A 15,670-nucleotide genomic window follows, 5' to 3' on the forward strand; every position below is an offset into this window, starting at 1 on the left:
TTCGATTTAATTCGATTCGATTCGATTTAAATCTGGGAAATTTTGACAGTCAGAAGTATAATTCAGATCAGAACATTTACATATTTTTGTATCTATAAAAAGGAAGCTGACACTCGCAAGACTTTATCCAAGGTGTGAGCATCACAGCAGATGCCTTTGTGTCAAAGTAGCTGAGGATAAAACACAGAAAAACATGAAGGTTTTCCTGGCCTGGGATTTTATAAAAATATTCTGCAGTACATCAAAAACGAAAGAAAACCATTAATTAATGAACATTACCTCTGACGTTACAGCGGTTTTATTAGACACACGGCTAAGCATTTTGCATTTTGAATAATATTAAAAAGTTTAAATTTGTTCAGTATTGAACAGCAGAAATGAGGTTTTCTTTTCGGAAGAATGTAAAAGGGAAAAAAACAGCGGCCGACAGCGCTGTAAACAACAGTAGACTTGTGCGTAACAAGCAAGCGAATAATGAAGAAAGCGGCGTGAACACAAAGCGCGGACCCGGATCAGCGAGCTGTCGGCTTTCAGCCCCGACTGTGAGAAAGGCGACATCTAACTGATTCTGATCCGCGGGTTGCGCTGTGTGTTTAAGTCTATGTGCAGAATCCCTGTACCTGCTCTCATTTACTGTTTGGTGGTTCTTGAAATTTTGTGAGATGTCACCAGAGATTCTGGCATTTCGGACAAAATAAATTTATATTAAAAAATCGATTCAGGATTTTAATGAATCGATTTTACGTTATCCAAGCCAGAATCGATTTTAATCGATGAATCGATTATAAAAACCCACCCCTACCTTCTACAGATTAAATCAGCATGGACGTGGGGGTGTTAGGACTAAATATATATATTTAGTTTCACATAAATCTGTAACAAAGCATTGTTTAATAGACAGAGCATGTTTATGCATTCAGTGTTGCTCATGCTATGCGGGCACCAACGTTCAAAGTTACAATTTCCCTATAGCTTATATTTTTTCTCATACAGGGTGACATTTTCTACTATCTGAGCTGTTAGTAAAGCTAAACAGAAAAAATGATCACAGCATAAACTACATTTTTCAAAACTTGTTTTACTGTTTTAACAATTGCTTTGGCACTTTTTGTCTGACCACTTTTGTTAACCAGTGATGGGTTGTACCTCACCAAAAGCCTCTAATTCATGTGTCAAAATTAAGCTTTTATTTCGTGGAATAAATGGTGGCAATTACCAAAATGACAAGTTTTTTGACATTGTGTAAGCCAGGGTGGGTGACTTTTTTTTTTAGATTAACAATTTGACTAAATGAGAGTGGACTTATTTGTGTCTCTAACGCTGTAGTCCTATTAGTTTTCTACCAAAGAACATTCTGCTATTGTACATCACTGTAAGGGAAAGGGTAAAAGAAAAAAAGGGAGACAGTTACTCAAGGACTCTCAGTAAAAACAAATGACGTTGTTGTGTCAAAGTTGTGTCAGTTGTATACAGTTTGAACATTCTTGGTCATGTATATCCTCTTAGTCAAAATTAATTGTGTTTCTACAAATGAATTAATTAATGTTTTTACCCTCTAAAACATCTGATCATTATTTCATTGTGTGAGTCATCACTTGCATAATAATTAATCTGTCAAAATCTGAGGTAATTGTAAAACATGCTTATAGAAAATAATGGTAACAGAGCTCTGACAATTTCTAAACATGGAGCAGACAAATTTGTCTATTATAGATTTTATTTGTAACGCCTGTTCATAGAGGCGAGAGAAGTGTAACAATTGGATGGGACGGATGTCCCATTCACACCATTTTGACCCTTTTGCAGTGCAAAGGAGAGCATTGGGTGTGGGGTTGATGATAATCTATGGCCAAACTGAGTGGTAAGATTTCCTGTCATTCCTCACACTGTTTTGTTCTAACAGCAGTTTTATTTTTAGCTGCGACCATGACTGATGTTTTACAAATCTTTGACTTAGCTTCATGTGTTCTTGAACAATATCTATGGATGCATTTCAATAAAATGGAACTTTATGTATTATCTCTGCCATCTTCTCTTTGAGATGACATAGATGAACTCTTTTATAAGGTTCTGCCTCGACTGTCAGTCTCTCAAACACTACACAACAAGGACTCAAAAATGTATCACCACCAGCACCAGATCATTGTTGCACTGTAAAAACAGTCCAGGTAGAGCTAATTTATTTTGGAATCAGACAAGTGTTTATTACCAACATTTGGGTAGTGATGCACTGTAATGAGTAATGTAAGAAACTTGTGCTCACCGAACTATTACTTTTGAAATGATTAATAGGAAATACATACTGAACATCCCGTGCATAACTGTGGGTAATGAGCCCAGTAATACTATTGTGTGACTAAGCTAATATTCTCTCCTAAAGTGCTCCCTTATGGTGGTGAGGGCTTCGTTTTCAGATGTAGCTTGTTGGCTATTATTCTGCTGGGGGTTTGATTTACGTCATGTGGTTCCCGGGAGTTCTCTCTCTGTCTGTAAGGAACTGAGGAACCAAGGGATAATTACTCACAATCCTAATAGACCATCGAAGAATAGCCCCACTTGCAGGCCAATCTCCAAAGTAATGAATCACTATAGAAAAAACAATGAAAGGATTATTCATGCGTAAGTGTGATTTGCAGTCTGTGTATTTCCAAGGATTTATATTCATTCATCATCTCACATGAGAAATTGGGGAGGATTTAAAAATGTAACAAATAAGTAAATAGTGCAGCGTGCTGTATTCATGTGCAACTTGCTTTTCTACTTCATGAAAAATTGATTACTCAATCAACTTCAGTCCCAAATAAATCAGCAAGTTACCACTAAAAATAGGTAACAAAGTAAAAAGTTACTTCAGAAAATGGGATAAAAACAAACATACATACATTTATTTTTAAAAAAAAAAGTCTTCCTTCCTCTTTGAAGTTTTAACTCAGCAAAGACTCTTGTAATGTATATATGGGCTTAGTACCTAAATTCACATTATATAGAAAGAAAGAAAGAAAGAAAGAAAGAAAGAAAGAAAGAAAGAAAGAAAGAAAGAAAGAAAGAAAGAAAGAAAATGGGACATGTAATTTCCAAAACATAAAATAAGGATTGTAAAGTAATCAGGTTTTGGATTTGCCATCAAAAATAACTGGGTGATGTTGTGCTATTCTGTACAGTTCATGATACAAAACATTACTGTATATACAAAAATAGATTTTACCCACTAGTTAGTGAAATCCAGTTTTAAAGCTTTAATTTAGCATTTTAGCTGCTGATATTTTGGAATGCTTTCAACGAACAAGTTATTAAGTAAAATAACAATTTTAAGGCATAAGAAACTCAAGCAAGTTCAATTTTGTGTTCTGCAGCATAGGAGACCTTTTAGCTGCTCCCACAGAGACCATTAAGTCACCACATGGTTCCACCTACTGTTCGCATTTCATCCTTGTCATTCTCTCATAAAAATGTCAGTAAAGTTGTGATTGCAGTATTTCAGCATCTAGCAAGCTCTACTTATGAAGAGCTTGGAAAACAAATTAAATGATAGTAATTTTACATTCTTCAAAGGTCAGAAAGAGAAGGCTAATGGATGGATTATGTTGAACTGGTACACAACAGACTGTTACATCCATGGTCACTGCTCAGTTTGGTACATATAAAAGTGAGAGATGCCATTCGAAGAATTAAAAACGTATTTTATGGGAACGATCAGCAAATTGAAGAAATTTCTATCAGATTACACCAGATACTCTATACATATAGAGTTCATCATGTCTCACTGACCATTAAAACTAAAGCTAATGTAGAGTATTTTTCTAAAAAACTGCCAAGGTTTCCAGTTATGCTAGGAATTTCTTCTAGAAAAACTTTGGTATTATATCTTTAGTAAAACTTGCCAAATTCCACCTTTATATTAGTTTTACATTGCCTGGAGTTCGGAAAGCAGCCTAGATGTCTCATGTAACATCTGCCTGTATTGTAGAATGTATTTGGTTAAAAGACCAGAAAACCTCAAGGTGGCATCAGTACAGGTCAGCTGACAACAGCTGGTTTTCAAAGAATAAAAAATATAAATATACAGTCCACCACATAAATTATTAGTCTTTTATACCTCTTCCCAAATCCGACATTCATCCTTGTGCTAAGTTATTAGCAAAAGCCAGCTTGATTAGCATGCTGCATAGTATATATTATAGTATTTTTTATATCACAGAAACAGATAGTTAGTGCAATGCAATGTAAAATGAAATATTATTATTTAACTCACTAAAACCGGGTAAAAGATTTCTTGGATGGGTTGCTAGTATAACTAACCATATGGCTAGTTATAAAATTTTCTGGATAAGTGATAAATAGAAAAATAAATAATAGAGGTCCAATTTAGTGGCCTAATAACAGCTAGTATCCCACTATGCACCCACCTGACACTCAGCAGCAAATCTCTAATATATTTATTAGTGATTTTCATACCTTTAAGTCTTCTATAGCAGTGATTATAGAAATCACAGAAGTTCCCAACTGATAGAGGTGACCTCGAAGTATCCAAATACTAAGTAAACGAAGCTTCAATGCTTCTTTTACTGCTTCCTTTAGCAGAGGAGACCTGGGACCATGCTTTATTAAAAGGGAGGAGAAAAGTCAGTTCCATAATTCATAACAAAGGACCACCTGATAATTCATGAAAACAATCAACATAATAAACAAAGTGTATGTAAATGTTAACTGTAACTACCTTTTCCATTTCATGCCATTACCTGCAGATATATTTTGAGGTTTTAACAACTGCCTCTTAACCTCCCAGCAGAAGATTATGAGCTCTATTAAGTGATTAAAGTGTGTTTAAGGTTCTGTATAATCAGTTTGCATGAATGTCCTTTGCTGTACTGCAGCCTTTAGGATTATCATAATTTCGTTTTTATTTGAGGTCAGCTGCGATAAGTGATGGATAGAGAGAATTTTAATGCAGTCACAGAAATCCTAAACAGGGCGGTGAAAAAGAGTTACACTGGATAACAGCAGGTAAATATTAGAAAATAAGATGTATTGAATGTTATAGGCTATTGGACAGACTTACTAATCAGAGGAAATTACTGTGAGACGAGTGAAGGTCGTTCACATTCTCAGTGCACCTCTCTTCTGTTTTGCTAATTTTTACCAGTTCTACTCACCTTTCCTTCACCTCAATGTTGTTTTCATCGAGGTTGAGGAAAAGAGGTTAGGAAAAAGAAAAGGAGGGACTTTTCAAGCACCCACACTTTACTTATGGACACATGATATTAGTTAACAGATTGTAGACGATAGACCTGCCCTTAAGTTATTTTTTTTTAAATAAAACAGCTTCATGATCATGTTATTTTTTCAACATTTGCTCATAAGAATTAATGTACTGATAAGTGTATTAGCCTCTTTTTTTGTTTAAAGCAAAAAAGAGGGTGAATGAACCTCAAAGTCTCTTACACTAATGACTCACTCTAAATTAAAATAACTTATATCTTGCTTGTTTTACTTTCAGATATAATGAGGTGTAAAAACGAGTAGATTTAATTTGGTTTGTGTCAGAAAAACCAGGTGAATTCAGGAAAAAAACCGTTTCAGGGCATGGGGCCTTCCACATTAAACATGCAAAATATGCTCTCTTAACTCATTGGTTTTCAAGGTGCAATTTTCATAACCTCTGAAGAGATGCCAGGTTGGAGTGAGACTCCCAGTGCGCCTTTTGTTAAGTTGAACCACTGACTGTCTATGAGCTGTTGGTGGCTTTGTAGAGACAAAACAATAGTACCATCAAATTTCTCATCCAAATCTTGGCAAGAAAATGATTAAATGCATTTCCTAAAATGTCAAAAAGTACGGCAAAAAAATACCAAGCATTCACTGAGCTTCTCCAATTGGTTGGTGTTCTCTGTTTATCATTGTGCAGCAAATATCACTGTGTTTCGGACAAGATATTTTAAGATGTCATCTTGGACTCTGGAAGCTGAAGGACAAAACTATCAACAGTGAAATATATCAACAGAGAAATTGCTAATAAAAATAATAGCTGCAGCCCTGGGTCATTGCAAATAAATGATGCGTGCATTTGAATGAACAACAACAAAAGCAGCAAAAAGAAACCAGAGCTGCAGTTTGAGCCACTTGATCTCCATTTTGTTTCTATGAGTCTGTCAGAATGATCTGAAGTCCGCTCACTGTGCCACCTTTGACACTGTGCCAGAAACACATAAAGCTGCCATCACAACAAGTGATAGATGCCCGTATAACTTTTGGGGAATGGAGAAGCAGTTCCCAATCAATCAGAGGATTTAGACTTTGCTCCAACCAAATTAAATCAGCTCCATTTCAATTAAATCACTGCTGCCTCACACAAACCGGAGTCCCACTAAGGCTCTAACATCGACCACCATGCAGGCAATCTGACGGCAAAGGCTGGATGGACAAACCTTAAACTTTTAAACAGGTTCAATACTCTCAGGACTCTAAAAGTCTGACACTAAACTGCACCGCCTGCAGGCACTCTATGGTCCCATGGTAGCTGCAATAGAAACGTGATTCCAGGAAAGGAAGGAAGATTTTATTCATAACCAAGCTGACTGATAAAGCAAAACACATCACAGAAAGTAAGCACATGCAGACTAGTGTACTACACATGAAATACAGAAGCACAAAGAGCAATTGTATATAAGAGAAATATACTAGGGCAGCGGTCCCCAACCCCTGGGCCACGGACCGATAGTCGTTTGATACCGGGCAGCGAGACCCATATGGAAAAGATATATATAAATCTTATAAAGTTTGTATCTGTCTTGTGTGAAACTTGTATGAAAAGCATACAAGAGTGAAAACAGATATAAGATCCCTTGAAAAATTATATAAATGAAACTTGTATGTTTTGGATGCTTACTAAAACAATGAAAGTAATGAGAAAGTGGCCACTTTCCAGAGTAAATCATATAAGTTTTTACTATTTCTTTTCCATATGGGGAGTTAAGTCTCGGATGTGAAATATATGGTTATCGCTATTTTTTTAAATCTATCATTAACTTGGTTTCCCTGGGTCTTTTCTCGTGTGTTATGAATACATTTTCCTTTTTTTTTTTGTACCGGTACTGGTTTTATTTTGTTGTATTTATCTGCGAGACCTTAAAGACCAGTCCGTGAAAATATTGTTGGTCATAAACTGGTCCGTGGCGCAAAAAAAGATTGGGGACTGCTGTACTAGGGGACTGTGGCTCAGGTGGCAGAGAGAGGTTTTGCAGTTTGGTTCTTGGTCTGCTATGTGGACCCACAAAATCCCCACTTTGAAAAAACATTGACTGGTCTGCTAACTTTTTGGGGGGTTTCTATTGTATCAAGTGTATACCTCTCCTCAAAGTTTCTATTATGTCTTTTGGTCATTGTTAAAAAAAATTTAGATATGCTTTTAAATGGCTAATAAAAAAATTACATGTGATCAAATGGCACTGTATGGTTTCAAGATTTCATTCCTGCTATCCACATTGAGATATTTAACAACATGCAACCAAAGATGGCTTCCAGAACCAAAAGTCCCATGCCTAGAGATGATGTATATTCTAGAGATGGACCGATCCGATATTACGTATCAGTATCGGTCCGATACTGACGTAAATTACTGGATCGGATTTCGGAGAGAAATAAAAAATGTAATCTGATCCATTAAATATCAAAAAAGCACCTCACAAAACTTGCAACACGGCGTAACTCGGCTCATAACAGTAGCATGTTGGAGCAGTATGCAGCACGTGATAGAGCGGCTGTGTGTATTTGTAGCGTAGCTACCAAACCAGCATTTCATCTCCAGGAAGTTATCCCAGAGAGAAGTAAAGCAAGTGTGTAAGTTCATCTCTGAATGTTTGTAAAGCATTCCCACGTTAAACTTAACAACCGATATATGGAGAGACGGCCTCTTCTCTCTCCCTCCCTCTCCTGCTGCTACTTCAATAGTGAAACTGATCAATGATCAGCTGATCGGCTTTTCTGTCGTGAGTCCGTCTCTCTTCTTTGTTTTTGGCCCACTTTGCACCAGAAGGAGGAAACCAGCGGCTGAATAACAGCAGCACGTTTAACCTTGATAAGCTGTTGTTAGAATTTATTTAATATTACTTTCTACACCAGGATCTTTTTCTACGCAGCTGACGGCTGGTAACTGTGCAGGGGCGGATCTAGCAAAGTTTAGCCAGGGGGGCCGATGGGGCATGAACTGGGAAAAGGGGGCACAAAGACATACTTTTCTTTCTTATTCTCATTTAAAATGTCTAGCTTTTAATAAATAATTATCTGAATCTTACACCCAAAGTCTTAATCTGATGTAAAATGTATAGAAGTCCATTACTTATATAGTAACTGTTAAGTTTAATATACCGTAGTAAGCTATACTACTTTTTCTTTTGGGAAGGTACCATCTGTGCAGTCTGCAATTCTGTTGAAGAAAGATGTTGAATCTATTTAATTATTTTTGAAAAATAATTTATTTCTGTGCATTTTTTTCACACTGCATCAAACTAAAGTTGATTACGTCGATTAAGCATCATGAGGTGGAGGGTGGGGGGTGGTTCCCTATTTTTTTATTTTGCTGGGAGTTTGCAACCCTATCAGTTAGGTTGCTTAATATTTCCGCTAAGTACTCTTTAAAATACCAAAATAGGGAGGATGGTGCAGGTTTAAGTTGATTAGATTGATCAGTATTGCTGAACTATGAAATATTTTGGGTGCAGTGTATTTTTTTACACACAGGTATAACAGAATAGCTTTAGTGTTGTTTATTTAAACTTGAATATGAACTTATACAAAATGCAGCAAGATATTTAAAAAAAAGTTTTATTGATTAAAAAACACACTATATCGGATTCATATCGGTATCGGCAGATATCCAAATTTATGATATCTGTATCGGACATAAAAAAGTGGTATCGTGCCATCTCTAGTATATTCATATGCAGATGTCCGTGTGTAATTAATGGCAGCTCTGCTGCCATTAGTGTGCGTGTGAGTAAATGCAAAACACATGCAATACGCTTTGTAAAAGTGATGAAGTTTAAAGATGCTATAAAGGCTAAGAGCAGACTATTTTCTGTTTTACAGTTTTTAAGAATTACAGCTGCTTCATATACTTCAGAGAAGAGGACACAGTGGAGTGTGAAGCAGCGTGAACCTGTGATCTACTCAGATTACTTGTGTTAGCTCTGAGGGCTCTTGTGAAACCCACACAGAACTTTTCTAAGAGGAATTCTGACATGCTGTTCTTTTATTAGAGTGTTTACACCAAAAGTATAACTGCAGGGCAGTGTGTTTGTGTGGGCAGAACATTACAGGTACACTGCAAGTGAGAAGATCCAGGAAGTCCACAGTGAATGATATATGAGGTTTATGGGGAAAGCTTTGGAAAGTTATCAATGGTGTGTTAACACCAATAAGAAGAGACTCACATGTAATAATATTTTTGCCAAGATCAACCTCCAATTTTAAAGTGATTCCAACACCAAGTGCCAAAAACTGCAGTTGCTCAAATGGCCACTTGAGGCCGGCTGCAAAAGTGATTCAATTCCTGGCAGAAATACAGCAGAAATAAACACGTTTACAGCCTGGTATAAAAAAACAGCTTGGGTCTTTATAGCTCTTTCCCTCCTTCATGACTGCACGGGGAAGTGACTTTCTAAAGAAATTATCCATTTAAGGCATAAAGTTAGGAAAGGTAACCAGTCTGAGTGACAGATGGCTGTCATTTTGTGTAAGGAGCTGGCTGGTTAGTTTTCCCAGCAAGTACTTTTATAAGCAGTTCTGATTTCTTCACGCCACAATTAGCATGGGATTTATTATCAGTGAATTAAGAATGTGCCCTACTAACAAAAGTACCTAGCCAGCGCTAGCAAAGCTCAGCAGTGGTCATATCTGCTAGATTAAAACTAAACACCCCCCCCCCACCCCACCCCCACACACACACACACCCAAAAAACCCCAGAAAACAACAACAGACATTAAACCACCAGGTGATTGCTCAATGCTCACAACCATCTTTTATTTACTGCCTGTGGTCAAGACTAAAGAAACTCCAAGAGGGCACAGATTTTTTTGCAGAGCCTGAAATATTGCCTGTCAGGATGTCTTTAGACGTTATCAGTTTATTTCAAGCATATTGAACTGTCTCACTCAATCACTCAGTCTAAATTGGCTGACTTTTGCTTCTGCTCTGTTTCTCTTCACCTCAGTTTTATTTTTATTCTCATTACTCCCTTTTCCATGTTTGCACTGCACTCCCCGATTTACATTTGCTGCATCTCCCTTCTGTTTTTGTATACCCTTCCAGATGATGAGGCCACTAGACTGAATTACATGCAGACTTAGTTGCAGGTAGTGCTCAGGCTGTGTGAGGCCCTTAGCTGCCACATGCAGCTTGAGTCAGACTGACAGGTAGCCTGGGGCTGATATCACGGATCTTCTTTCTCTCCCTTTCACTCATCAACTATATGCTGCTCGCCTCCCTTCTGCTAGACATTATTGCATTAAAATTCACTCCCCCCCCCACTTCTCCCCTGCTTAAGGCTTAGCAGGTTGGCATGTGGTGCATATACTCAAATCCACACTGCAAGCTTCTCCAACCCATGGCTGCAAGGACTTATGTTAGATGATGTCCCCTTCAGCATGAAACAGTGCTCAGCCAAGAGAACCGCCGTTACTGTCCAGCAGATTCAAGTGGTGACCACAGTTGCTGGAGGCAGGTCAAAGCAACTGTTTAGGGTGGTACTTCATGTTTGTCTGTGATAGTTCCTGGCAGCCACACTCGAGCGTTCCGTCTGTTGAGTCACCGCGGGGACTTGAACTCAGCCTGTGTCAACTGTCAAGCAGATGTCCAGGATCGGAAGGAGGGGAAGTGGCAATGCTTCAGAGAAACAGCGTCCTCAAGTACATACACAAATACTCGTTCGTAAATGCCCACGTATATTAATTTACTACTTGACAGACTAGCTTTGAAAGGAAAATAGAAGGGAGGACAATTTGAGATGTGAGCAAAAATGAAAAAGAAAAAAAAATAGATCTTCACACAGCGCAGAAGAAGGAACAATTCTGACAGCCCAGCTGGTGTAAGTGATTGTTTGATTGTCATGGGGAATTCAGGAAACTCGACTGAGATTCTTTCTCCCTTTTTCGTTTCACATAGTGTCTAAAAAGGCTGCCAGCCTGGCCAGCAACTCCTTGTTAAACACTATTAAGGAAATATCTGTGACGCCCTGTCCTTCTCCTAGCTATGGCTGATATTTCTGGAGCAGAATGAGCCATGAAGATCCCCCAAAACGTGCCACTCCCTTGCTTTACCAGTTCAATAAAATAACAGATGATTGAATCCCGTCCCTCAAGTGACAGCTCAAGGCGAAAGCAAACTACGGTGACAAATACATTTGCGGCAATCACAGAAATTGTGTTTTGCATGATGTTCGAGGAGGAGTTATCACTCAGAATTATCTCATTCTTTGGTGACGAACACTGGAGAGGGATTTCAGCACAAAATACAAATTTAAAAAAAATAAAAGAAGAGGAGAAACCATGTGAGAGAATCTTCCAAAGCTGCTGCTCTGGTCTAATCTTTAAAAAAAAAAAAAACTGTACACATGCACAAATATGAAAAAAAGAGGGGAGAAAATTAGATCATTAATGGGGATGGTAAAGCAATAGATGTGTGCATTTATTATGTGGAGAGACAACATAAACAAGTACTGCACAAAGTAGATAAGCAGGCTGTCACAAAGCTGCTGTTGGCCAGTGGGGGCCACTAATCTGAGTGCTGTGGACTACAGAGGCGTCAATATAGAGTGTGTGAACAAGAAATGAACTTTTCAAAACATTATTAACTATGTTAATTTCTAATTACACACGCACACACACACACACAAACACACACATATACATATATATATATACATATATATATGCATATGCTTGGGCATATAAGCAATCATAATGCATGTGTCAGGACATGTCACCACACGCGCGCACATTTGAGCATCCATAACTTACTAATGCATTTATAATGACATTATATAAATTATGCCCGACCACTAGGCCTTGTCACATCGTCTTTCAGCTGTGAGTTTTTCATCTTCCTAAAAAAAGACGCCTCCAAATGGAGTCGTTCCCTGTGATCGCCCGTTTTGGGCATTAAACCTCCAGGGTGCAGAGTTAATGGGATTGCTCCTGTTTTGCTTCGGGCTGCGGACTGCACAGTGGCTAGAGGCTGGGGGGGGGGGGGGGGGGGGGGGGATTTGATGCTTAGAAGCGACTTAGTGGAGACAAGAAGAAACCAAGCCAATTTTCACTTTGTTGCTTCTCCAGCATGGCCAAGACATCCAATTCCATCAGGCCTTTGCTCCTGGCACAGCTGATAGAAATGGGCCCTAAGTCCTGTGGCAGGGCCAGCTTATTCCCTTATCTTCTAATGGCTCTGATAAGGGATTGGTAAAAGCGGTGACAGAATAACCACCGCGTGACCCGCTGCCAAAAAAATCCTGATTAATCTCACTAACGAACAATAGGAACAAGCTATGGATATTACAGATACTTTACTAATATCATTTACATATTTGTTTTGAAGAACAACAGCTGGGGCTGTTTTATCACTAATAACGAATAAAATCTATTTCAGCGAAGCTTAAATATCTCCCTGGGGGATGCAGCCCACCTGTTGAGACTGCGGTAACAACAACAATCTGAGCTTGTGGATTCGTTCAAATCTCTATTATTTTTCTTGCCGACTCACCGGGGGCTTTGTAGAAGCCAGTGTCCTCTTCTGTAAGAGGCAGCAGGTAGACTTCACCTTCCTTCCACAGCAGGGGGTAGTCCAGCCCTCCAGAAAACTCTCCCAACCAGCCTTCTTGATCTGGAGGTGAAAGACATCGCATCTGCTAAATATTCATGTTCACAAAGAGTTTGTATGTTTATTCTTACAGGGGTTATCTGTCCAAACAGCTTTGTGTAGGTTGCAATGTATGTTTATGTATGTTTTCTGTCTTTCTTTCATTTTTTGTTATCTAAAAAATAAAAGAAGAGAAAAAAACAGCTTTGTTCCTGAGAGCTCAGCACAGAGCCAAATGCTGAAAATGGAGTGAGGACAGAGGGTCAGGGAGAACAAAGTAAACATCGCTGGTCTCGTTAATTTTGGCTCAGTAATAAAGCTCCCAAGGCAACAGGGAAACCTCATTAATGGCTGGGAAGACAATACCTTCAACGAAGTCAGAAGTGATGTTGACAGCAGCATAGTGATTGGACGAGGAGCAGGCCAGCGAGTGGCCATAGCAGAAGCACGGTTGGCAGCCTGCTGGGTTTATTTGCTGGAGATTGAAAAATCCTGGCTTGCATCTGCAGGTACACAAACGCACACACACACATCCCCGTGCATAAAAAAAGTCATTAACATGCAGAAGCTTTAGTCACACCTGATTACAGCTCCTTACCACATCCATGCTGCACTGTTATATTCACTATCTATTTAAGCTTTTTTTCAGTTCAGCAGTTTGGGCGCAAGTCGCTGCACACATTGCGGCGTTTTAAGAAGAAGAATGGAGCTCAGCTGCTAGCACCCTGACCTGCAGGCACTTGCTGCCATGTGGGTGGGACAGGAACACCGCTAAAAATCAGCCACTACACTAGTCACATTACACAGGAGAGGAGCTTGCTCAACCACCCGTGAAATCAGCCAAAAAGTCAACAAACAGGGAGTACAGAATTATTCAATAGTTGGAGACCTGGGGCTGTGTGTATTGCTAATGTCATAGTGAGGTTATCTGTTTGATCCTCTATCCCACAGGAGCAAGATAGAAGCAGAAAGGGAGAAGCAGAGACTATTGACACAGTTTAACGGTCGCTTGCACTGCTTTAGTTGTTAAAATGACAGATAGCTTAAAAATGTTCAAGCAAGTCTGAATCAAATTGTTCTTAAGCCCTCTGTTTCTGCTGCACCAGCCGACTGGGAATGAAATTTGCAAAGTTATTTTCCCCTTAGGAGCGATAATGAAAATGATTTTTTTTCAAAAGCGATGCTAAAAAGAGACCAAACATAGGTATATTACATAATGTTTGGATGTTTTATTGTAAAAGACCTTTACAGTTGGCTTGTTTGTTCTTTATCTGGGAAACAAACAACAGCACAATAACCAACCTGTTGCAGTTCTGTCCCTCCACATTTTGCTTACAGTAACAGCGTCCATCCAGAGCAGAGCAGTCACCCACACTGCCACTGAGGTCACATTCACATGGCCTGCAGAAAAATAGAAAATAGTTTAATCTACTGCATTTAGCACGCATGTATAAAAGAGAAGCAGAAAAAGAAAATGGGCAGGAAACACTGAGATGAGGACAATTTGATGTGAAGACATCCCTGATGTCGGTTTCCTCACTTTCAAGACAGCAGATGTTCAGCTCTGAAAAACCACAGGGTGTCACGCTCAAGTAGATATTAACAACACGGGTTCTTGTCTTAAAACTTGAACCTGGGCCTTCACAGTGTTTCTGCCATCACCACAAAGTCATTTTCAAAAGTACAAAATGTTCTTCATAGCAAATCATCAACACCCAAATCTGAAATTTGAAGGCTGCGTAAAACGACCTCAATTAAAAAGCAAGTAAGTGTAAGTATATGGATCAGCAGCGTGTTGGATTTTTGTCAGATTTTGTTTGATCACATTTATTGACTGGTTACTTTTTGTTTGAGATTGAAACACAGGATCTATTTTTAATGAGGTGCAATTACAATAACTCAATTATCCCAAGGCAAGCAGCCTCTAGTTGTTTCTGCTCTAGTGGTCTGGGTAATTCACGCATCAACTCAATAGCCTGAGTTTTCAGCACGAATGAGAGAAAGTGCTGTGTGTTTGTTCGTGTGAGTGTGTGTGTTTGTGTTTGTGCATGTCAATATCATCTAAGGGAAACAATTGCAGATATTAATGTACCGTTTTGGTATGTAATCTTTAGAAAGGGAGGTTTAATATTCTCTTGATCAAGCCTACTTTTAAACCTGCATTTACAGACTTTTTGTTAGCTGAGATACAACCTACACAAATGGCTATCTGGATCATTTGCTTTAAGCTCTAGTTTGGTCTCCACCAGCTCTTGGGGAAAATATCTATTCCTTTAAATTTCCCTCTAATTTAGCTGATATTTGCACTGCTTTTTGCTTTACAGTGGCTTTATCAGTTCTTGTTTGCATTAGCTTTATCGGTTATAGATAACCAAAACAAATAGCTGAATGGTGTTAAAAAGTTCTGTAGAACTGGGGAAGCTATTCTGTTTAAATTTAGCATTTTGAGGCATAGCTTAATTTTTCATAAAGAAATGCTTACTGTAGAAGCTATAAAGTCAAATGAATGAGGCTAAAGCTCAATATCTATTCTTTTGCTTAACAGTCATCCCACAGCCTGTTGTCATAGTATCCAGGTAGAAGAAATAATATTAACACCAAACATTCATTGATATGCCTTTCAACACTATCGCAACTTAGCATTCCCCCGGCAGATAGAAGGGGGTCAGGGAGAGCTCGGATAGACTTCTTATGAATATGAATTTTACAACATACAACACACACACACAGACGCACCTACACACACAAACACACAGTTGTGCACACACACACATAGATACACCTTCCTATAAATTTACATGCAGGCTCATGTGCACTCATACT

General features: G+C 38.6%; 1 protein-coding gene across 1 annotated transcript in view; it reads right to left on the bottom strand.

Moving 5' to 3' along the window:
* The window catches only part of lamc3 (laminin, gamma 3), a 177,628-nt gene that overhangs the window by 101,996 nt on the left and 59,962 nt on the right, over positions 1-15,670 (bottom strand). Inside the window, exons 7-9 of the mRNA XM_085414267.1 lie at positions 14,150-14,248; positions 13,214-13,350; positions 12,752-12,871 (exon numbers count right to left, since the gene is read on the bottom strand). Of these exons, the coding sequence (XP_085270393.1) occupies positions 12,752-12,871; positions 13,214-13,350; positions 14,150-14,248 (356 nt within the window). The remainder of the gene's footprint in view (positions 1-12,751; positions 12,872-13,213; positions 13,351-14,149; positions 14,249-15,670) is intronic.

This window comes from Rhamphochromis longiceps, linkage group LG7 (genome assembly GCF_057381845.1).
Source record: "Rhamphochromis longiceps isolate RC_006_pf linkage group LG7, R_longiceps_female_GT1.1, whole genome shotgun sequence".
NCBI lineage: Eukaryota > Metazoa > Chordata > Actinopteri > Cichliformes > Cichlidae > Rhamphochromis > Rhamphochromis longiceps.